The 24367-nt window shown below is 38.8% G+C and overlaps 1 protein-coding gene across 4 annotated transcripts in view; it reads right to left on the bottom strand.

Moving 5' to 3' along the window:
• Positions 1 to 24367, bottom strand: part of LOC126356979 (helicase domino-like) — a 379868-nt gene that overhangs the window by 49635 nt on the left and 305866 nt on the right. For all 4 annotated transcript variants that reach the window (XM_050007413.1, XM_050007415.1, XM_050007414.1 and 1 more), the window contains 2 exons: positions 17195 to 17440; positions 10848 to 10982 (listed from right to left, as the gene is read on the bottom strand). In XM_050007413.1, the coding sequence (XP_049863370.1) occupies positions 10848 to 10982; positions 17195 to 17440 (381 nt within the window). The remainder of the gene's footprint in view (positions 1 to 10847; positions 10983 to 17194; positions 17441 to 24367) is intronic.

Below are 24367 nucleotides of genomic sequence, written 5' to 3'. Positions count from 1 at the left end.
GATGCAGTTATCTATAATAAATTATCTGAAAAAAAAAATCGACAAAAATTGAGTCTGATTTTAAAAAGATTTCAAAGTAATGCAGTGATTGATGACTTGCTTTAAATGTTCAAAAATGTAAAACTGTACACTTTACAAACCACAAAAATGTATGTTGTGAGTACATGAGTCAGAATTAGAATCAGCCAACTCGTACAAATTTTTGGGTGTAAGATTGTGTGGATATGTAATGGTATGATCACATTGGCGTAGTCGAATTTAAAGAAGGTGGCAGGTTTGGTACATTGGTAGGATACTAGTAAAATGCAGTCCGTCTACAGATTGCTTACAAAACACTCTCGTGAACCTTCTAGAATACTGCTGAAGTGTGTGGAACCCATATCAGATAGGTTTAGCAGTGGATATAGAAAGCACTCGTCTGAATAATCAATCATGTTAATACACCGCTTCCAGAATGTGATGGCATGCTCGCTCCGGATGGAATCTGCTTAGTAGACTGACAACAAGGGTCAGTGTGCCAGCCAGCCTGAATGTGGTTTTCCACATCCAACTAGGTGAATACCAAGCTGGTACCTAAGTGTTGTCTCAGATACACGATTTGCAAACATTTAGAAAACTTTTGCTCACTTCCACATGAATATTATTAAACACAAACAGTAAAGGGTGCACACATTCGGCCCCAGGGGAGTAATGTGTGGCGACATCTGGCCACGTCTTAACTAACAATGCCAAATACTTAATTAACCATGTCAACCCTGTGGAGGTGAGGGACAAAGACACAATAAAAAGAGGATGAGTTGCTATTGAAAGCACACACACACTAACAGTTAAAGCATATATGAATTGTAGCTCTGTTCAGGACTCAAAATAATACAAATTTTTGTTGTAATACTCTGTAGAATTGGGTTTTGAAGAGAGCTTATGTATACATTACAACATCAAGATCTGTTGTCATTATTATGAGGGCCTTCCTTTATAAACCATATGTTCAGTGGACACAAAACAACTTATTTTAGTAAACTAAACTCATGCTCATAAATTAAGGATAATGCTGAATACATGGTGAAAGAATGCTCTGATGGGTGGTTTGCAGATTTAAATCACCTCGGGGTATGACTATGAGGTGCATCTGAGGCGCGGTCATCGCATGGTGGCGCTGGTAGCAGTCCACATATGCAGAGGTGCGTTGGTGCATGTCAAAGTATGGTGCAGCGAGTAAGTGTGCAGACATTTTCAGACGTGCTAATGGTGACAGTTTGCAGGAAATGGCTCAAAAAACACATATTGATGATGTTATCAGGGTTATAATACTAGGACAACTGGAGGCTGGTCAAACACATCAGGTCATAGCCCCTCCATGTACCACAAAGTGTGATCTCAAGAGTACGACGATTCCAGCAGACAGGAAATGTGTCCAGGTGCTACAGTACGGGACATCCACAGTGTACAACACCACAAGAAGACTGATATCTCACCATCAGTGCTCGCAGACGGCCGAGTACTGCAGGTAGCCTTTCTCGGGATGTTACCACAGCCATTGTAACAGCTGTCTCCAGACATACAGTCTACAGACGACTGAACAGACATGGTTTATTCACCCGGAGACCAGCAAAGTGTATTCCACACACCCATGGTCACAGGAGAGCCAGTAAAGCCTGGTGTCGGGAATACAGTACATGGTCATTGGAACAGGTTATGTTCACGGACGAGTCCAGGTATAGTCTGAACAGTGATTCTTGCCAGGTTTACATCTAGCGTGAACCAGGAACCAGATCCCAACCCCATAATGTCCTTGAAAGGGACCTGTATGGAGGTCGTGGTTTGATGGTGTAGTGTGGGATTATGAGTGGTGCATATACACCCCTGCATGTCTTTGACAGAGGAACTGTAACAGGTCAGGTGTATCGGGATGTCATTTTGCACCAGTATGTCTGCCTTTTCAGGGGTGCAGTGGGTGCCACCTTCTTCCAGATGGATGATAACGCATAGTCCCATCTAGCTGCCATCGTGGAGGAGTACATTGAAACAGAAGATATCAGCCAAATGGAGTAGCCTGTCTGTTCTCCAGATCTAAACCCCATGGAGCACATCTGGGATGCTCTCGGTCGACGTATTGCTGCACGTCTTCAAACCCCTAGGACATTTCAGGAACTCCGACAGGCACTAGTACAAGAATGGGAGGTTATACCTCAGCAGCTCCTCGACCACCTGATCCAGAGTAGTGTTTCAGGGTGGTTTTCTCAACTTATCACCAATCTGTGTTCCCTGTGTGCCCTATTAGTGCCAGCACATTCTGCAATTATCCTTAATTTATGAGCATGAGTGTAGGATGGGGACAAATAAAATGCTGATAGTAAAAATCCATCTATTATAATTTTCTTGCAATCAATGTGGATTTTAAAATAAGTGTTCTAATGATAAGATCTACAATTGTCAGTGATCGTAATGTCAGCATCTAGGGTCAGTTTAAGGGTCAAACGACAATAGTTGCAACTTTGGACATTGATCTAAGAGAGGCACAAGAAGTAGCAAAGTCAGGGTGTATACAATCTGGGAAAAAACTGGGAATTTTTCATTGTTTAGTTACCAGTTAAATTTTTGTGATTTTGACTGGTAAGAACCAATACTCTAATGAAGGATATTACTGTATCACGCTTCTGCAGAATAATACTGCAGCAACAAAACATGAACGAGAGAGAGAAAAAAGGAAAATAAAACTTAAGTTGCAAAGGAAATGTGTCATATACAACAACAAAAAACAGTGTTCATACAAGCTTCTCCCAACCAAAGTGTGTCAAAGGCTTTAGGAATAATATGCAGTGCTTCCTAACAACAAATTGCCTCCGATGAGCTTGACGTCACAGCTGTTTTTACATTAGATTCATTTGATCAGTTGCGGGCGGGCTGTTGCACATGCGCAGTAGAGTCGCGTCTGAGTAGTACCTTCTCCCGCTTCTGGCTACAGAAGTGTGGCTGGGTGCCACTATCTAGTATTGTCCCAGTTCGGATATATGGTAGATCCGGGGCTGACGCACAGAGAAGTCTGAGTTGTAGTGGGGAGGTGGGTAGTCTCCACGTGACCTGTGTTTACATTTAGTAATTTTTGCTGTTTCCTCTTCGTTTATTGCTCTCACATTAAATGAAAACAAAACAAATTTCTGTGGCCGGGAGCTACCAAATGAATTAAAATACGTTCCCATAATTAAGGAAGGCTAAAATATGTTGTTGGTTTCAGGTTTTATTTCCACCTTTTTGACAGTCAAGCATTAATCGCCTTGCAGAACAATGAAGTTATTTTTGTCGGTTTGCTAAAGAGATTTGGCTTTTATTAGTCTTTTGCGATGAGGCAGTCAATTTATTTGAAACGAAGTGTTTAATTTCACACTGTTGGAGAGTTTCAATTGTTCGCTGCATTTCAAGTGCACGTTTTCCATCTTCTAGCTCATATGGCATTATGCCGTAATAAAGAAGCAAACATGAGATAATGCAGTACTGGTACTCAAGTAAATTAACATCCGAATCTGGACATACAATTGTGCACTTTAAGGTGAATTACGCATTTTAGTATGGCTCACGAAATTCTGATGCTCTTGAAGTATCCTTTGATGTCTTGTTTCTTTTATGACATAATGCAAGATCTTTTAATGTTTTACACATACGAACATGCGGGCTTCCTGTATCATCGTAGCTGCGCAGGTGCAGTGACGCCTCTTATCTGGCGCTCTCTGGCAACTGCTGAAATGAACCAATTTCTAACAGGTCATGGGAAAATATTGTGAATGGTGGTTTGAAAAGTATTACTTTCAAAGTAAATTTCCTTTAACGCAAGATGAATTATGTATGAATTTCTTAAATCATCTCATTTAAAAATATCATTTAAAAATCAACTCTTTGAGGGTATCTTATAGTGTAACACGTGCAAAAAGATCAGCATTATATGCGGAAGCTTAGCTTTTCTTGCAGCTTATTAATCTTCGTGATCAATATTATTTGTGAAAGCTTTGTTTTTCTTGTAGCAACAGTATGTATATTAATTTAAACCATTAACTTTTCTTTTTGTATGTTTACGCTACTTAAGAGTGATCTTGCTATTGGTTGACTACATCACGTGACATGAGCTATGACTTGCTTTGGTGGAATTCGAATTTATACTTCCGTAACACGAAAAAATGCAGCGTACATGTTGCTGCACATTAAAGATCTTTCCAAAACGTGATAGTCAGTCAGCTGGTACTTTAGCAATGTGTGAGCCAGTTGGTCCTTCCTGCAATATAAAATGAAATTTTAAAAGTTTTAAATAAATTGATAAGGAGGTCATAACCGTATCCAACAAGTGAACAATTAATATCGTGCTCCCAACTAAAACAAGAACAAGAAAATCAAGAAGTCAGTACTTCCTGATTTTTCTATGCTGTGGTATGTCACACAATATGGATAGATTTTCATGTAAGTCTGTATTTTTATTCAGTAGGAGAGTGGAATAACTCTAATGAGTCACTAAACTTCTACAGGGTGTCAAACAGACAAGTATAACTGCAACAACACATTATTATTTTAATAATTATCAGCACGACACACAATGTAAGCCAATAATAAAAATTCTCCATTTTGTAACCAATGGTATTGTCATGTGGATTACATCATACTGGATAACGAAAATACGAGATTATTTAAATTTGACAACATAAACAGAACTGTCCACACCACCCTATCCTAAAAACAAATATGTGGCTTGTAAAAATAGCAAAGGTTGAGACTAGTCAGACAGTTATAATAAACAGCAGCTTTGGTATTAAAAAGTCTTTTCTCCAATACCTGAGTGATGCAGGACATGACATGCTGAAAAATGTTTAGCGTTAACATTAATTTTTTTGGTACCTTATAGCTTGTACAGCCATGTGTTTATTAAAAAATAGGTTTGAGCTTGTGGGCAATCAAAACAAGAGCTTCAGCTTTCTATACAATATTCATGATCTGGAGATGTGGGATTGTGGATAACTAAAAGCTGGCTCTTGACACTATGTTAACTGGTGGTAAATGTAAATGTCGTGTGACTAGGGCCTCCTGTCGGGTAGACCGTTCACCAGGTGCAAGTCTTTAGATTGGATGCCACTTCAGCGACTTGCGTGTTGATGGGGATGAAATGATGATGATGACCCGTTGGAATTCGATTACTCGATAAATAGTACAATTATCAAGGCTGTCAATTCAACTAAGTACCTTGGTGTTAAAATTACAAACAACTTCAGTTGGAAAGACCACATAGATAATATTGTGGCGAAGGCGAGCCAAAGGTTGCGTTTCATTGGCAGGACACTTAGAAGATGCAACAAGTCCACTAAAGAGACAGCTTACACTACGCTCGTTTGTCCTCTGTTAGAATTTTGCTGTGCGGTGTGGGATCCTAACCAGGTAGGATTGGTGGAGGACATCAAAAGGGTGCAAAAAACGGCAGCTCGTTTTGTATTATTATGTAATAAGGAAGAGATTGAGGCAGATATGATACGCTACTTGGGATGGAAGTCATTAAAGCAAAGACATTTTTCATCGCGGCGAGATCTATTTATGAAATTTCAGTCACCAACTTTCTCTTCCGAATGCGAAAATATTTTGTTGGGCCCAACCTACATAGGTAGCAATGATCATCAAAATAAAATAAGAGAAATCAGAGCTCGAACAGAAAGGTTTAGGTGTTTGTTTTTCCCGCACCCTGTTTGGGAGTGGAATGGTAGAGAGATAGTATGATTGTGGTTCGATGAACTCTCTGCCAAGCACTTAAATGTGAACTGTAGAGTAATCATGTATTTGTAGATTAGGACAACACAACACCCAGTCCCTGAGGGGAGAAACTCTCCGACCCAGTCGGGAATCGAACCCAGGTCCTGAGGATTAACATTCTGTCGCGCTGACCACTCAGTTTCGCGCGCTGACCACTCAGTTTCGCGGGGAGGGGGGGCAACTGGTAGTAATGAATATGAAATCAGTGGGAAGAAACCAAATGATGAAGTGTTGATCTTAGCACTAATTGTTTCAACTGAAAGATCTCCATGAAGCTCATTATCTTACATATTAGAAAGTAATGTTATTGACATTTTTCCCAATACTTCTGTAAGCTTACAAATATTCCTAACTTGTCCTATACCTGTCACTGGCGGTAAAAGGCATTTTTCAAAAGTCAAGTTGATAAAAATACACCTCAAGTCAATGCTTTCTGTAGAATGATTGTGCAGACTGTCAACTTCAGCCTTTGAATGAATTACCTAGTCAATAGTTTCAGATTCTATTTTGAAAGATTAGTGTGGAAAATATTCTTGACTTAGTCCAGTTAGTATCACATCTGTCTGCTACCTCTTTATGTTTAATTAAGCCACTTACATGTTCCATGGGTCATTATTGTGACCTATCCTATGATATGTTGTAATGACTCAGTTGTAGAGTCTCTCTCTCTCTCTCTCTCTCTCTCTCTCTCTCTCTCTCTCTCTCTCCCCTCTCCGCCCTTGCACATGCACACATACACAAACCATATTATTATACCCTGCCCGTGTGGGGTTGCTGGTCCCCCACTGGGTGCCTCCCCAAGGGCAGACAGGAGATCGTCCTCCAGAAACGGAGGGTACCAAGGGAATAAAATACCTGGGGCGGGCCAAAACCAGCAGGTATGAGGGCCAATGGCTTGGAAGAAAGGCAGCAGAGTCCCCAACCATCAGCTGCTATCTTGCAGTCAGTAGAGGGATCTACAAAGACTAAGGATGTTACCCTGAAAATGGAACCAGCCCAGCGAGCTGTAAGAGGCTACCCCTCAAATAGTTAGGCGGAGGATTAACAATCTTTTCCTGTAAAAATCACTTGTTGCGAATGCTAACAAAGGAATAAGCTTGGACAGTTATTTTGATGACTACCCCAGCAAACAAAAATAGGATAAGAGATATGTACATAGGAACATGGAATGTGCGGAGTCTATACCAAGCTGGAGCTCTATGGCAGCTGCTCACACAAGTAAACAACTACGGTATAAAACTATTGGCTCTCCTGGAAATTAGGCGGAAGGGAAACGACACACTGGCCTCAGTAAATTTCACAATCTTCTATAGTGGTGGGAGAACGAATACCTTTGGTTCAGGTTTTGTGGTCGCTAAAGGACTGGAACATGCTGTAATGTTCGAACCAATCAATGAAAGGATGTCCACATTGAGGTTAAGGGGAAAGTTTTTCAACTTAACAATTACAAATGTACATGTGCCCCACAGAGGAGGCAGATGAACAACAGAAGGATGAGTTTTATAGTAAAGTAGAGCAGTTGTACGATCAGGCTCCTCAAGATGATCTTAAGATCTTAATAGGAGACTTGAATACAAAATTGGAAAAGAAGAGGGTTATCAGCCAACTATTAGAAGACAGAGCCTCCAAGAAGTAACCAATGACAATGGAATTTGGGTTGTAGATTTTGCTATAAGTAAAAACATGACTGTCACCAGTACATGGTTTCCACACAAAAATATACACAAAGAAACAAAAAAAATATACACAAAGAAACATGGATGTCACCAGATGGACAAACTAGAAATCATATAGAGCATATATTGATTGACAGGAGGCATAGATCAGACATGAGCCAACATGGAGCTCACTGCAATTCAGACACCATCTAGTGAGAATTAAGTACAAGCAAAGAATCTCACTATTGAGTAAACAAAAAGGCCACAAATAGAAAAGTTTTGACATTAAGAAACTAAAGTCCAAAGAAATACAGCGGGCATATCAGGCGAAAATAGAAGAGGGGATTAAGATTGATACCGACACATCAAATGAACATATAGAAATAATATGGAAACAATGTAAGACTGCAATTCTCGAGGCAGCTGGGGAGATTTTGGGACATGTATGGGCTCAAAGGAAGGCAGAATGGTTTGATGAAGATGTATGAGAAGAACTGAGGAGCGTAACATACCACAAATGCAATTATTTCAGAGAAGAACTACAGCAAATCTGAATGAATATAATGAGAAGTGCCGTGTACCTTAGAGGGTTTGCAGAAAGAAGAAAAGAGCACTACAAAGGAAAAAATTGGAAGAAACTGAACAGCTAGGAGAAGAGAAGCAAGTACATAAAATGTACTAAAAGATAAAGATGGAAAGGCTGGGTTTCAAGCCAGAAAAAAAATATATGTAGACATAAAGAAGGGAATTTCATAGGGGAGAGTAATAAAATACTCGACAGATGGACAGAATACTTCCAAGTTACTGAACCCGAAAGTAGAAGGATTAGAATAAGAAGAACTGGTGGAAATAACTTATTATGGACCAGAGGTCTTAACACCAGAACCCACACTGGAGGAAGTGATACAAGCCATTAAGACCTTAAAAAATAGTAGAGCACCTGGAGAAGATCAGATCCAGGTGGAACTTCTCAAATATGGTGGGGAAGCATTATGGAAAGCAATACATAATGCCCCATACTTAAAAAAGGAGATAAATTAAACTGCTAGAATTACCAAGGAATATCCCTGCTAAATACTACATATAAAGTGTTCTCCAAGATCCTAACTAGGAGGCTTACTCCCTATGTGGAAGAGAGAATTGGAGACTATCAGACTGGCTTTAGAAGAAATAGATCAACAACTGACCAAATATTCACATTACACATACATCTTGAAAAATGTTATGAATATCAAATAAACACACATCAGCTTTTTATCAATTTTAAACTAGCCCGTGATATCATCTCAACAGTGACATTGCGGAATGTGAAGGAAGAGGATTACCTAAGAAGCTTGTTAAACTTACTATGATGACCCTCAGTGAAACCAACTGTAAAGTAAAAATACAGGATGAAATCTCCAGAGAAGTGGAAGTGAAGACGGGACTGAGACATGGTGACAATATCTCCTCACTGCTATTCAACCTTTGCCTAGAAAATGTCATAAATCAGATAGAGATAAATGGAGGAGGAACCATTTTTAATCATTCACTGCAGTACCTGGCCTACGCAGATGATGTGGCATTACTCGTACGAAACACCGTCGCTGTGCTGGCTGATGCCTATCAACAACTGGAGAGAGGTGCAAGGGAACTTGGCCTGGTAGGCAGTGTCGAATGGACGAAACATATGGCAATGACCAACCAGTGAAACCTACCAAATCTCACTAGATGACAAGGAGTTTGAAAGGGTGAGAGACTTCAAGTACCTCGGATCAACTATCAGAGACAAATGACATTTCAGCGAGGTGAAAGCTAGAACAGCAGTAGGCAACAAATGCTACTTTGCCGCACTACCCATGCTTAGGAGCTCACTTCTATCACGAAAGTCTGAAATCCCCATTTACAAAACAATAATAAGACCAGTTGTTATGTATGGTGCAGAGACATGGACAATGACAGCAAATGAGGAAAGGATCCTTAGCATTTGGGAGAGAAAGGTTCTGCATAAAATATAATATATGATCAAGAAGGTGGCGCATCCATACGAATGCAGAATTAGAACAACTTTTTGAAGAACCTGACATGGAAAATGTTCTGGAGTTAATCCAGTTAGTATCACTTCTGTCTGCTACCTGTTTTATGTTTAATTTACAACTTACATGTTCCATGGGTTATCATTGTGACCTATCGCTATGATATGTAATGACTCAGTTTTACAGTCTCTCTCTCTCTCTCTCTCTCTCTCTCTCTCTCTCTCTCTCTCTCTCACACACACACACACACACACACCACACTATACAGTTACAAATTCTTCTATGGTGTAGGGTTGTCAAACAGATATGATTCAAGTCTGTGTTATAAATTCTTTACATTACTTGGTAAGTAATAAAAGTACTTTGCAGGAGATTTAATGGGCTGTGAGCCTGTTGCCAGTATGCCAAACTGTTTAAAAAGCTCTCTGCAAGAGGTACTACAGTGGGCAACACATATTATCTTTTTTCATGTTACTGCACAAGAAATATTCTCTCCTTCTATGATGAAATATTCCAGGGTATTATAAAAATAGGAATGGAAAGTCAACTTTTCCCCCTCCAAAATGCGTTACTTTCTAGAGTTGCAGAGCTCATCATAATATTTCATTTCAACAAAACAAATACTGCAACTAACGGTAATGTTTTCTGGTTATAGTGGATGACTGGTTTAATTTGGAAACTGTAATCATGAAAAGGCAACTGTAATTAATAAAAAATTAAAAACTTTGAATGGGCACTTTATAAACTTTTCTAAACAGATTTCACATTTCCATGACCTAGCTTATGTTTCCATTGTGATTTATTAAGTACAAGGTAAAAGAGTGCCTTCCTAGAGAGAGAGAGAGAGAGAGAGAGAGAGAGAGATATAAGGAATGGGTGTAATACCTGATGTAACAACAAAGTCTAATTTAGCACACTTAAGCTACAATGGAGTTCTATAGGGAAAACAATTCAGTGGGGGAAGATGGTATTGTGAGGATAATGTTCACTCACATACTACCAGTGAATGTGTAATATCAGGCGAAGCACAATAACTTTAAATCTATTATAGGATTATGATCTCCCCCCCCCCCCCCCCCCCCCCTCTCTCTCTCTCTCTCTCTCTCTCTCTCTCTCTCTCTCTCTCCGTGTGTGTGTGTGTGTGTGTGTGTGTGTGGGGGGGGGGGGGGGGGGGGGTTGTTTCCTTCTTCTTCTTATTCTTCTTCTTGTTTCAAAAGAGGAGCATGATTACCGGATTAGGAGTATATGGATGGTGGATGTCACAGTTAGGAGAGCAGACAATGTAACATTTCAGGAAAAATACAATAACTCCTGATAAAAATGAAGATGCATAAGTATTTGATAGAAACTGAAATATATAAACATTTTAAGAACAAATACTGGAAACCACACTTACATGTGTGAATTGTTGAACTGTCTGTGGTTGTACTTGCTTTATGACCTGCTGAATATGCTGCACAGTCATTGTGGATGGTAGAGTTTTCTGTGACTGTACAATTAATTGTGTCGGTACTCCAGCTTTATTGGCCACCTGCTCATGAACAATATAAAATAACTATTTACTTATGAAATAAAGTAACATCATAATGAGAAAGCTGGACAAATACATAAAATTAGTAAATCATGACCCGTGGGTGCATTATACCACTGGCCTCTATGAAAAACAATAAATAACTAAAAGGGACATATAAATAGTATTGAAAGTTCTTATTCTGAGTGCATATCTTTCCACATGTTTTCTTTCTCCTATAGCATTGCTTGTGACTGTTTTGACTATCCTCCTTCCACCCTGTCTGCAGGGTCACAGTTAAACATTACTTAATTAGCGCATTCCTACATTTCACTTCCAACTCCAAATGGATCCATCCCTCCTCTACACGTGTCGATTGCTAATGCAGCCTCGCATCACGAATAATCCTAAAGTTTCCACTACAGCTTCTTTCTGTGTTTTCATTTCCCTAACCCACAAATTATATCCATAGTTCCCTTTAGAACTGACTAATGCTTTCATTTGTCCATTTCCTGTGTCTTGTTTCACATTTTTTACTTTGTTTTCTCTCTCATCAAACATCAGCTTTTTATACCTTCACTGTTACCCCGTGTTTACCCATCACTGATCTAACCATTTACATTCCTTTCCTCCTCCATAGCGACATCCCACCCCAAGTGTGCCTTTTGTCTGCATCAGTTCAAAAAAGCACTCCTACACCTAGCTAAAATCCAGTCCTACATCCTGTTCCTTAAATGCTGCCAAAGCTATGGGTCATTGAATATTGCTTTCAGCATGGGATCCACAGCAGATAGGAATGATACAGGATACACAGAAGATTCAAAGAGCAGCACACTTTGTTATAGGTTCATTTAGTAAGTACAAAACCATTATGGAATGCTAAATTATTTATAATGGCAGGCACCAGAAGAGAGGTGTTCAGCATCATGGTACTGTCTACTATTGAAGTTTCCTACAAGAGTCAACAAATATATTGCCGCCTCCTATACATATCTCAGGAAAAGACAGTCAGAATAAAATTAGAGACATTTGAGCTCACACAGAGACTTACCAGCACTTGTTCTTCCTGTGAATTACATACGACTGGAACAGGAAAAGGTGGACGGACGTGACAGTGGTACACTAAGTACCCTCCACCACACACCGTAAGGTGGCTTGCAGGGTATAGATCCTGATTTAGATCTCTATGACACACCCTTTATCAACCCTAAGCGCGCGTGGCTCATATCACTGTTAAAAAATCAGGTGCAAGACCTGTCCAATTCATTGACCCAGCATACCCTAGTCCAGTCCAAATCACAGGTTTATCCTATCCGACCAGAAGCAGAGCCTCCTGTGAACGTGTCCAAGTCATATAACAGCTCTGCTGCAATTTCTGCACAGCATTCTGTGTGGGCCTGACCACCAACCATCCACCCAAATGAATTGTTACTGTCGAACTGTGGCCACCCGGTGGTGTACCACGGTGCCAAGCATATTATGTTCGATTTCAGTAGCTCATTCATACTGCATCCTTGCCCCTCAGCACAGGCTTTCATGAACTTAAATTTCCTCATCCACACACACTTTTCCCCAAGAGTCTCTCTTTCCTCCGTTCCTCGGTTCTGTCGTCCCCTCCCAACCAACTCCCTTGTCATCATCATCACTCACCAGTGCCACTGCCTGTGTGTCGTTCTGATATCCTGTGCACCTGCTGCCCTCTCCCTCCCACATTTACATCATTTACACCTACTGCTTCTCTCTGAGTCTTCATCGTCCTTCCCCAATCCCCCCCTCCGTCCCACTCCTTGTCTCCTCTCTTACAGGCTTCCCTGGCATTGTGTACTGAGCAGGCACAAAGTAACTGCAAAGGTTGTGTGTGTGTGTGTGTGTGTGTGTGTGTGTGTGTGTGTGTGTGTGTGTGTGTGTGTGTGTGTGTGTGTGTACGCGCGCGTGCGTAAGTACCTATGTGTAAGCTCACTTGAGAAAGAAAGGAAGTAGATTAGGGATTAATGTCAACAATGAGATCTTTAGAGACAGAACACAGGCTTAGATGGGTTTGAGGATGGCGAGGAAATTGGCTGTACCATTTCAAAGGAACCATCCCTTCATATGTCTACAGCAAGTCAGGGAAATCGAGGACAATCTAAATCTGTTTAGTCAGACAGGGACTTGAACTGTCATCCTCACAAATGTGAATCTAGTATGCTAAACCTGCACCACCTTGCTCGGTGTTTGGAAAAGAATTTGTCTAAAGCAATTGGTCTGAACGCTAGCAAAGTTTTCAGGCTTGTTTATGGGCCTGCAAGGACTCAGTGCCTCTGCTGTTAATTTAAAAGGAACATATAGTTCTCCTGCAAAACATGTGGCTGCAGGAGGCACCACATCTGCAGGGTGACAAAGCAGTGGCAGGTTCGCTGTGCCTTTTGGACAAGGCAAGGAAGAGAAAGGAAGAGGGATTTTGTGACAACTCACCTCTTTTTTGTTTTGTTTCGAGGGTAGCCACGATTGTGTTTATGTAGCTCCTGAGTATGAAGGCTATTTTTGTCAGCTGCTGTCTTTATTTTTGTAAGAACCATTGTAGCTATTGTTACACATCCACTCTGAATGAAAAATACAGAATTTGTTTTGGCAGTAGGTCAAAGGAGTCAAGACTAATCAGATGCATTTCTATTGCTGTTTCTAACCACAGAAAGAGAGGCATGTCACAATTTACATTGATGCAACAGGTAAGTATTTCTCATGTACAGTACCATTAGTATTGTGAATGCACATTGTTCATAAGTTAGACTTTTTCTTCTTCAAGGTTGTGGAAAGGAAAATTTGTTATTTGAAATAATGAAAATAATGAAACATGAAAGAGCTAATATTTGACAAGGATGACATACTTTCAGTGGCGGTTCTTTTTAATGAGCGATCACAGTGCAGCATGTAAATAGTTTTCTATTTACATTCTATTACATTCTTAATTTCAGAGTTATATATGAGAAAGTTATGAAAAATGAAAAGAACATCAGTCCATTTGCTTGCTGTCATGACAAATCATCTCCTTATCTTTGTAAATGGTATTGTAAATCACATAGTCTCTGCTAAGCACTAAATCTGAAACAGTGAGTTCAGAAGACAGTGATAAAAAACCATTTCAGCACTTTTCTGTAACACTTGCTTCGCTGTTGTATGAGGGGTGGGGGGCCATGGGAAATGATAGGAAATGGCTAAGTTCCACTGCATAAAAGCGCAACTAGAAAGAGGGATTTAAATTGATTTCGTCGGCAGAAGTCAAATTTTATTTCATGTCCAGTCCAACAGGAACACAGTTTGTTGGAGTGACATCAAGTGGTTATTATTTCACTGATAAACATGTAATTTTGAACTTTTATAGAAATAACTAGGGAGCATGGTAATGCCTTGCAATTATTGCTAAATATACATGGGAACTGCATACATACTCTAAATTCCTTGCCCTCCCCATTCTCTTACCCCATCTTCTCTACCCTCCCTGTACATCCTCCCCCCAACCTTTGTCTGTAAGATCTGTGTTTTTTGGTAACAATGTTATCCCTTTATATGTTGTATGTCTCAAAGACATCCTGCTACCGCAACAATCCTGCCCATCAAGTCCCCCAGTGTAACAGGTGTTTAATGTGCAAGGCCCTTCAGATACTCCCCACAAGGAAAAATTGATTGGGGGCAGATTGGGTGACCGTGGTGGCCATGCAACTGGACCACCGTGACCAATCCAGTAGCCGGGAGAGGTTGCCTGCAACTGTGTCCTCACTTGTCTGTTGAAATGCATGGGGCTTCATCATGCTGCAATCAAATGCAGTGACGAATAGGCATAGGAAAATCATTCATCATGTCCGGCAGAACCTCTCAACAGGAATACGAGGTACGTGGGACCAGCAAGTTGGTCTGCGACAGTATATGACCCAATTAAACAGTCCGGATGCTGCCAGCCCACATGGTAAAGGTAAAATTGTGTTGTGAGGCATGCTATATATGTAGCATGGGGTTCACATTTGCCTCATTTCTGAAGAGAACAATCACTGTGAAGCTTTGATCTGTGGATTCCTGCACAAACCATCTCAAAAATCCCATGTATTTGTTGTAGTACCTCATTTGGAATGCCTGGATGCATTGGAAATGAAATGGGGGCAGTCCTTCATGGTGAACAATGCACCAGGCACAGGGTCGAGGTATAGCAGTTGCACAGGATATACCTCGTATACTAGTTGATGGCAAATGTTACACCCTTTCAAGAACATATTCTTCTGTCGCAACTTTCCATGTTGTCAATTGGTGACCAGCATCCAGTTTAGCTGATTTCATGTGACTGGCGATGCAGGGTGTTGAATAATGTGTGGCATGACACCTTTCTATCAGGATAGCATGATACAATCACAAGGCTTCTCTATAGCCATGCCATAGATCAAATGCATGTCAAGCCATTTCGCATTACGTGCAGCTAGGCATGTTACTCCCAACACTTCCATGCTGTGAGTCTCCGTCCAGTCCGAAGTGCTTGTATAACAATGCCCTTTCATGACAGTAGTGCCCTCTCATGGGCAACCCACTAATGAACCACGAAAAAATTTGAAGTAAATCAATCAAGAACTTCTCTAGATCTGTGGTAACTATGTTTCCTCTTTATATATTACATATAAGTGTATATACTATATAATCACAAAAGTACATAGTTTATGCCTCTCAGAATGTTCATTACAGTAGTAACTCAGTCAAGAACTTCAAGAATGTTTCCCCTTTATATCCTTTCCTGACAATTACGAACACAACAAACACAAAAATCCACCAAATTTGTTCAGCTGTTCTTAACTGATGATATTTCACACATGGGGTAATTGATTTAATTTCTGACTTTTTCTGCTAGATTTTCCAAAAAATTTCTTCATACAAACCTTGTTCTGAGAATTAAAAAAAAATAGTGGTCAAGTTGTTTTCAGGTGAAGAGCTTTCACACATGCGGCAACTGATTTTTATTTATATAGATTATACTAAATCAGTGTGTTGTGAACGATGCTGAATGATCCAGCCATTTCTGTGGTAATACCTTAAAAATCTTCTCAGCAGTCATTTATTTCTTAGGTTTGGTTATTTCCAATCAACCAAAAATATAACTTGTTAGAGCATTAGTATTTTTTTAAAAGTATTTGATTGAAAAACATGGACCCTTGCATGTGTTTAGGTATTTTTTCAACAAAAAAATATCCTATAATCCGACTGAACAACCTAATTGTTTGAGTAGAATTTTATTTAAATTGTTGTATCAGTAAGTTATTCATTTTGTTGACTGTACTTCAACTTGCTCTTTGTACAATTCTTGTCATGTTACATCATTAATAATGCATGATATATACTCTGGTGTGATTTATTAATATATGAGTCTACACAATTTTAATCTAGAAAATATAATGTGTGAAATCCAACCTACATAAGTTTCCAAAGGCTTAATTCATAATTCGGAAAGAAAATTCTGTGGGTTCAATGAAATGTGAAATAATCTCAATAAACTGCAAGACAATAAAAGGATTCTTCAGCTCCACAAGGACCGTGACAGAATCATTCCTTTATTGTGAACACCTCCTTCACACCTTTCTTTAATTTTTTAATGCAAGAAATGGGCAAAACAGAGACAGGAAAAATATTAAAAAATCATTGACATCAACAGTCTGTTTCACATAATCATTTTTTACATGCCGGATCGAGACATGGACGATGGGATAAAAAGACTGTCTGGTAGTGAATATAGAAAATGACAGGTAATTATGTAAGAAGACAATAAGAAGCAAAAGGATGTACTACAACAATATTTCAAGTCAAAGAGAGAACAATGTAGTAGTGTCAAGAGGGCAAAGATGGATGCTGACCCACAGACCTGACCACCAGGCTCCCTAGACATGAACTTGTTGATCTGGGACCCTTTGCAATGTGCTGTTCAGAAGCTTTTCGTATGCTTACAGATTTATGGACAGCCCTGCAGGATTTATGGTGCCAATTCCCTCCAGCACTACTTCAGACATTTAGTTGGGTCCATGTCATGTCGCATTGCAGCACTTCTACATGCTTGCGGGTGCCCTACACAATATTAGGCAGGTGTATCAGTTTCTTTGGCTCTTCAGTGTATGTTGATTTGTATTAAATTATTTGAATCAAATGTTCTTGTATGAATCATTAAGAATCAAAAGCAAATCTTTGCTTGCGGGTTATTTTATTAGAAATGTTTGAAAAGCACAAACCTGGGTGAGCTGTGCCACTTTCTGGCCAGCCATCTTGCGCTGCTGCAGAAGCTGCTGTTGCTGCAATGCAAGTTGCCTCATCTGTTGAGGTGTTGCTTTCATTGTACCTGGTGTCAGTGCCTTAACCTGTGGTATGGTCACCCCTGCAACTGGGATAGTGACACTTTGCTGACTGCCACCAGCTGCCGATACAGCTTTAACGAGTGTAGCAACCTGTGTTTGGCCTGAAGTTCCTGCTTGCTGCACCTAAATGGAAACATTGTTGTATCTGCTTCATTTCTTTCCAGTGTTTCAGAAATTTTCAATGGTGTCTGATTACTGCCACTTACATATTATTTTTCTAAATTTTATTATTACTTATTATTCTGACATGCAAAAATGTATATAAATATAGGTTCATTATTAATAAAATGGGAACAGTGGGCTTTACAGGTATGTAAATTATTTACTTTCCAGAGATTCATAGTTTGCAGTCTATTTCACACATTCTTTTTGTTGGATAGAAATTCTGGTCAAGACATATTTCTTCAAAAATGTTGTGGTGATCACCTTGCTGAATTTTTTGAGCACTAATTTAAAGATTGTAGCAACACGAAGTGAAAGGAAGGTTTGTAAAACCTGCTTAAAAAAAAAAAAAAGGTGAATACAGGTACTCTGTGCTTCAGATGTAAGTGTTGGTATCACGACAAATATGTGTAAACTGTAAATACCTAAATTATTAATCTGTCCAAGAAAAAACAAAACAAGGAAAATGCCTCAACAAAAGAAATAAAAAATATAATAACAATCAAAAACAAAACCTGGAAAATGCCTCAACGAAAGAAAGAAATAATATAATAACAATCAACTCTAAATATCAAGAAATTGTGACAAAATATCAAGAGTTAGAAAATAAATAAAGGGACATACAGTGTCCAATTCATGACAGTGTAGTTGTTAATAGCCATACTTCACAGAAATGTCATTGTGCCAAACAAAACGTGCAATTAATTACAACGAGTAAATGTAGCTCCAGTAATATAGCTATGAAAAAAATACCTGACACTAGAAAAAACAATCAACACATGTGAAACAAAATGAAACAATAAAACTTATGATAAAGCTTCAAGTAAGAACATTCTGACACCAAGAGGTACAAAAATACTCGCACATTAAATCAACTACAATAAGACCTCTCTGCGCCCATTTGTGAAAATATATACACAAAGTATTATGTATTCATAATAATTCAACCTGATATAATGTTCAACATAATGGTAGAATATATAAATGCAAAAACAAGTCACCTGAGAAAAGATGATCACATTAATTATAGGCATCTATAAAAACAATAGCTACGAAGCGGAAAAGAAGTGCAAGAAACATAGAACCATGGTCTACCGAACAAGACCTATATAGTTGGAGCCTCTGAGAATCATTTCTAATGATTCTGATAATACTGTATCTCAAACAAATGTAACTCCTGTGGAACTAACATGAAGGGTACAGATTGTAAACTAAATGTTTGATACTTCAGAAACAAATCTCTCTTACTGCAGTAATTTGCGCAGGAATGTTCGTAACATGCAAAGCTGAAATGCTCAACTCTGTTTTCAAATGTTCCTATACAAAATAAAACCCACAGGAGAATTGCCCAATTTTATCCTCGTGCCACTGAAAACGCGAATGAAATAAGTCTTAGTGTCTGGGATGTTAAGAAACAACGGAAATCATTAAAATGAATGGAGCTCCAGGCCCTAATGGAACCCCTGCCAGATAAGCTTTTGACTTCGTATACCAAATCTTAGTTTGACAACAGAAAGCGTACAACAGTGTGATCTCCAGTTATGTGGCTTTTAGTGACATTACTGATGAATCATAAACAAATCACATAAATAAAATGCAAAATAGATGAAAATATAAATTTTCAACTCTCTAGTGAAACAGTAACACAGGTTGTACCTCAGAGCTCAACAGTTGATCATTTTCTCTTCCTCATATACATTAACAACATAGTTCAATCCCTAAAGTCCCATATAATAACCTATGTAAATTATACCTCAATCTCATTCTGTGGTAGACAGTACAAGAAGTGGGAATCTTTTGTGACTAATGGTGAAGTTTCATGATCATGTAAATCTGTCACTGACATGTAAAACAGGCAGTTCTCATCACGCCATTGTGAATTGCATATATAGTCTTGGGAATGGAAAATGGTAACTGTAAAATATAGTCTCTAACAAAAAAATTATATATTATGGGAATTTCCTTTATTATGGGATTGATTTATGGGACTGTGCAGTGGACATACATTTTCATTCATTATACCTTTTCATATTACATTTTTTCTGGTCCAAAAAATGAAACAAATTAGTGATGTATATGATCACAACACCAGGGGGAAAAACTACTTTCAGCAAAAGACAAAACTAAAAATAGCAGTTCTCCTTAGCATTGGTTTGATTTGGTTTAATAATCTGTCAAAATCGTTAAGAGCATGCAAGGGGAATTATTTAAACACAAAATTAATTTTTTTATTGGAAAATATGTATATTCTTTCAAAACGTTTAAGCGAGAATTCTGATGTGCGTTATCATGTTGATGATGTTATGAATCATTGGAAGCATAACATATGAACTGTGCAATATTGGGAAAAAAAGTAACAACATATAAAGAAGATATAAGCTGCGCCAATTGTTTTGTTGTTATGGCCTTCAACTGGAAGACTACTTTTATGTGCAACTCTCCACACTAGGCTATCCTGTGCAAGCATCTTTGTCGCTGCATAACTACTGGCACCTACATCTAATTTGAACCTGGTTTCTACAGTCAGATCTTGCTTTCTCACTACAATTTTTAAGTCCCAGACATCCCTCCATTACCAGAAGGTAATTTCCTGATGTCTCCAGATGTGTCCTATCAACCAATTCCTTCTTTCATCCAAGCAATGCTATAAATTTTTTTCTACCCAATTCAATTATGCAAATTATACTTCACTAACATTATGTGTGAAGTATGAAAAATAAATTGATTTGATGACCTCATGAAAAAAGTAAATAAATACAATCAATCTTTTGGAAACACTTTGCTTTCTCTCAGCTTTCAGATTTTAGAACAGGCTAGACAGAACAGTCAAAGGACACTCTTATATACGTGTATCAGATGAGGGCTGTAATACTGCCAGCCGGGTTCTTTATGAAATTGGGGTAGGAAGGAAGGCTACAACTAAAACATCTTATCTGTGTCAGTGTGACCAAATAAACAGCTAAACTGGGGAAGAGGGGTGTTCCCTTCTATTCTGTCCACATCTCTGACACACTGTTTTGGATAATCCATTATTGTTTCTCTTACATCATATTCCTGCTCTCTTTCTTTTCTATCTCTTCTGCTCCTAGTGTCTCCACTCATCTGTTTCATGTTTGTAACCGTTCACTATAGTCAGATCACAAGACCTGAACAATGAGCACTTTGAAGAAGAACACAATTTCACAAGCTGAACTACTATGTAAAGTTTCTTGTTTATGTGGCCATCTATAAGTCTTGAGGGACTGTCCTTAACTATTCCATTGTTTGTATTCCACCCAGCAAATCCCAGCAGCTTTTTTTTCTGTTATCACTATCTTCTGCAGCTTTCCTTCTTTCCTTGGTAGAGGCAAAGACTGTTTCAGTTCTTAAAATTAAATATTTATTTTCAACAGCTTTCTGAAGATATTAGCTTTAAAATACTATATTATGGGAGGCCCAATGTCCACACATGAAAATTACAAGTCTGATTTTGTAAAAATTAATTGTATGAAATGGAAAAACCAATTATTAAAATTGTTAAAATTAGAGAGAGACAGAATGGCTAGCTGCTTATTTTCACTGAGCACATTTTCAAATATTGTGAATATAATCAGTTAAAGTAGAAATCAAGACTTCTGTCGGAACTGTGTAGCTGTCTCTACTTTATGGATGAGAAGATGACAACAAGAGCATGTTTGCAAGTGCAATGGAGGTACAGCTGCAGCTGTGACTTAAGTTTGTTTACTGATTCCACATTTCCTTTCGCTTAGTGTTTAAGTTGTACAATTAAAATTAAGGTATTTCAGTCACAATAATTAAAGTATTTGTCTCGATAGTGCTTATTCTAGAGCTGCACATTTTTCATTACTTTCCCAGGGTGAGCATTCACTCTATAAGTTGAAGAGCTGGTCACAAGTGCAACAAGTGAGTGAATGAGGAAACGGGTGTTACTAACATGGCAATTGTCATTGGTTGCTAGTTTACTCTTCGGTGACTGAAACTTGGCAAGCACATAACAGAAGTAGAAATTCGCATTACAGGAGATGCAGTTTAATAAAACAACATAAATTGATTATTTCTTCTTAGCTGTTGGAGAATAATAACAATGCTTTATATGCCAAACTGATATAAATAGCGAAAAGGTATCAATATGGAGTGATATTAGATTGTGAACCACATGTGCGAATGTAGCACTTTAACTGCAGAAGAAAGCGGTCCACAACATAAAGGAATTTTTTAAAATAATAATAATGAAATTAAACAAAAAATAAGGTTAAGGGTTTGATAGGCCATTACTCTCATTGAAGTATCGTGTAAGTAAACATATTGTGTACTGTGACACTTTTTCTCCTTTGATCCCAGAGGTCCTTGATACTTACAACAAAGTTGAACTAGATATGAGCTTACACATTTCTCTAATGCTGACAAAGGCACAGAAACAATTTCTGATGGTGTACTGAAAACAATAGCTGGTTTCATATCTAAAATTATGAAAGATTTTGCATATAGATTTCTCTGAAATGATTTCTAATTTTTAATAATGTTCTACAATGGTAGATTTATCTGACAGAAGAAGTCATGATCGCTCCTCCTCTGTAGAATTGAAGCTATCACATTTCTGCAAAGCTCTTTAAATTTGTATTATTCTAGGGTCCCACATCTGGCAAAGACATCTTGATGCACACTTTTATGTTCAGCTGACAGAACTCCCAACTGATTCCAGAAGTTCTTTCTGAAAATTGCTTTGCACAGAGAAGAACTATTCAACTCTTCTGGAATATTATCTGATTTTATTTGCCAGATTGCAAGCAGATTAGAATTCACAATTCAAGTTACACTCATTAGTAATATAAAGCGTGACCGAACTGTTCCAAGGCTATTGGCAGAATTCTCCTTTACTTCATTTTTACACTTTTTACCACCAACTTGGGATTTCATTATGGAGGGGTCCATGGTGCGATACATGGCACTGTAGACTCAGTGCCTAGTTGTGATGAATTGGTTTCAGCATAGATGGTCTTTCTCCAATGCACGACACCCCAGGAGCAGTTCTAACAAAAAATCCAAATACAGTGAACCCAGACTCAGTTTAATACTCTGACTAACAATAACAACATAACTTAAACTTGATTGCCTATCGGCGCTAGCAATGATTTCTCAGTTGTATCAGCTGTTATGGGGGCAGGTGTTTTACAGAACTACTGAATGATTAATTCACATCTCTGCACCCTCACATCTGCTACCCCTGTAATCACGATTATGGTAATTTGTGACTAACTTATTGCAGCCACTGTAGCACAATTATGTTGTCTACCACACAGTCTGTATAAAAAGTATCTATCTTTGAATAAAATTTGTAATTCGTAACAAGTTTATGTGTTCTTACTCACTGTCATTTTCCCGCACTACGAACTCCCTAAACTGATAGTTGGTAAACTGTGTGCCACATTTAAAAGCAAGTTATTTGGTCTTTCCTATATTCCTAAAATAGTGGTGGTCCCTTAGTGCAGATATCACTACACAGCTTGTAGCTTTTCTTCATCGGCTATAATATTACTAACTTCGACCAGCATCCAACAACAACAACAACAATGCCTGTCAACACCCCCCTCTGCTAGTCCCCCTGCCCTATAGGCGGTGGACAACATGATTCACAGCCCCAAAATGCCGAAGAGCTTTTGGCATTATCGTGTATAGTATAACATAGACACTTGGAGTAACTGGTTTCTCCTTACGACATTTTCTGTAGGTTCTCACTGCACTGCTTCCTGGACTCATTTAGGCGGGCTGGTCCTGGACCGATCCGCCCAGCAGCTTAATGATGAGAGCCGGTACACTGGCCAGCCTGGATGTGGTTTTTAGGCGGTTTTCCTCATCCCACTAGGTGAATAGTGGTTGGACCCCACGCTACGCCTCGGTTACACGCCCATGGACATTTGAAAACGTTTGCACTGTTTCATAGCTTAATAGCTTACACTAGACGCAGACAGCTGGGGTACACTACTTATGTCCTTGGGGGGGGGGGGGGGGGGGGGGGGTGGCGGCAGGAAGGGCATCCGGCCACCCTCTGCCACTAACATCGCCTAATCCATAACAACACGGCCGATCCCACATGAGGTGGGACAAGGCTCAAAGAAAGTAAGAAACTAAATGTAATTTTAAAGTAATAATGTTTATTCATTGAAATCACGGGCTTATTTTAGTCAAAATATAAATTCTCCAGTTGTAAGCTGATCTCATGCTTGATATATTCAAAGTGTAAGTAAGTACTACTATGTGAATACTGCATAAAAGAACTCTTATCTTCATCATTATGCAATGAGAGTTGTTGTTCATCATTATGCAATGAGGTTTGTACCTCAGCTTTTGTAGCAGTAGTGCAAGATAGTAACCTATCATTAGTAACAACAGGCAGTAACTTATTAGTAGCAACAGATGTTAGTAATGTATCAGGAGTTACAGATGATGGTAAATTTTCAGTAACAATGGAAAACAATAAATTTATTGCAGTAACAGAAGATATTAAAAGATTAGCTAATAAATCTCTATTACAATCAGTTCTTCCAATGTTGCTGTCTATCTTACCATTTAGTGGGGAAGTGAAACTATATGTTACATTGCTTACTTGGTTTAGTCTGCTAGCCTATCCCCCCCCCCCCCCCCCCCCCCCTCCTCCCAAATTTAGAACACTGCTTCATCATTGTGGTTGACTGTAATGTTTATTTCGGTGAATCTGTCATCTATCTGATTTAGTCTGTTAACAATGTACGAAATGAGAGATTGTTACTTACCTTAAAGAAGACACATCAGGTTGCAGACAGGCACAATTAATACACACTTACATAAAGCTTTTGGCAATAGTCTTCATCAGTGAAAACACACACACACACACACACACACACACACACG

This window comes from Schistocerca gregaria, chromosome 1 (genome assembly GCF_023897955.1).
Source record: "Schistocerca gregaria isolate iqSchGreg1 chromosome 1, iqSchGreg1.2, whole genome shotgun sequence".
In the NCBI taxonomy this organism is placed as follows: domain Eukaryota; kingdom Metazoa; phylum Arthropoda; class Insecta; order Orthoptera; family Acrididae; genus Schistocerca; species Schistocerca gregaria.
This window is presented reverse-complemented; position numbering and strand designations above follow the sequence as displayed.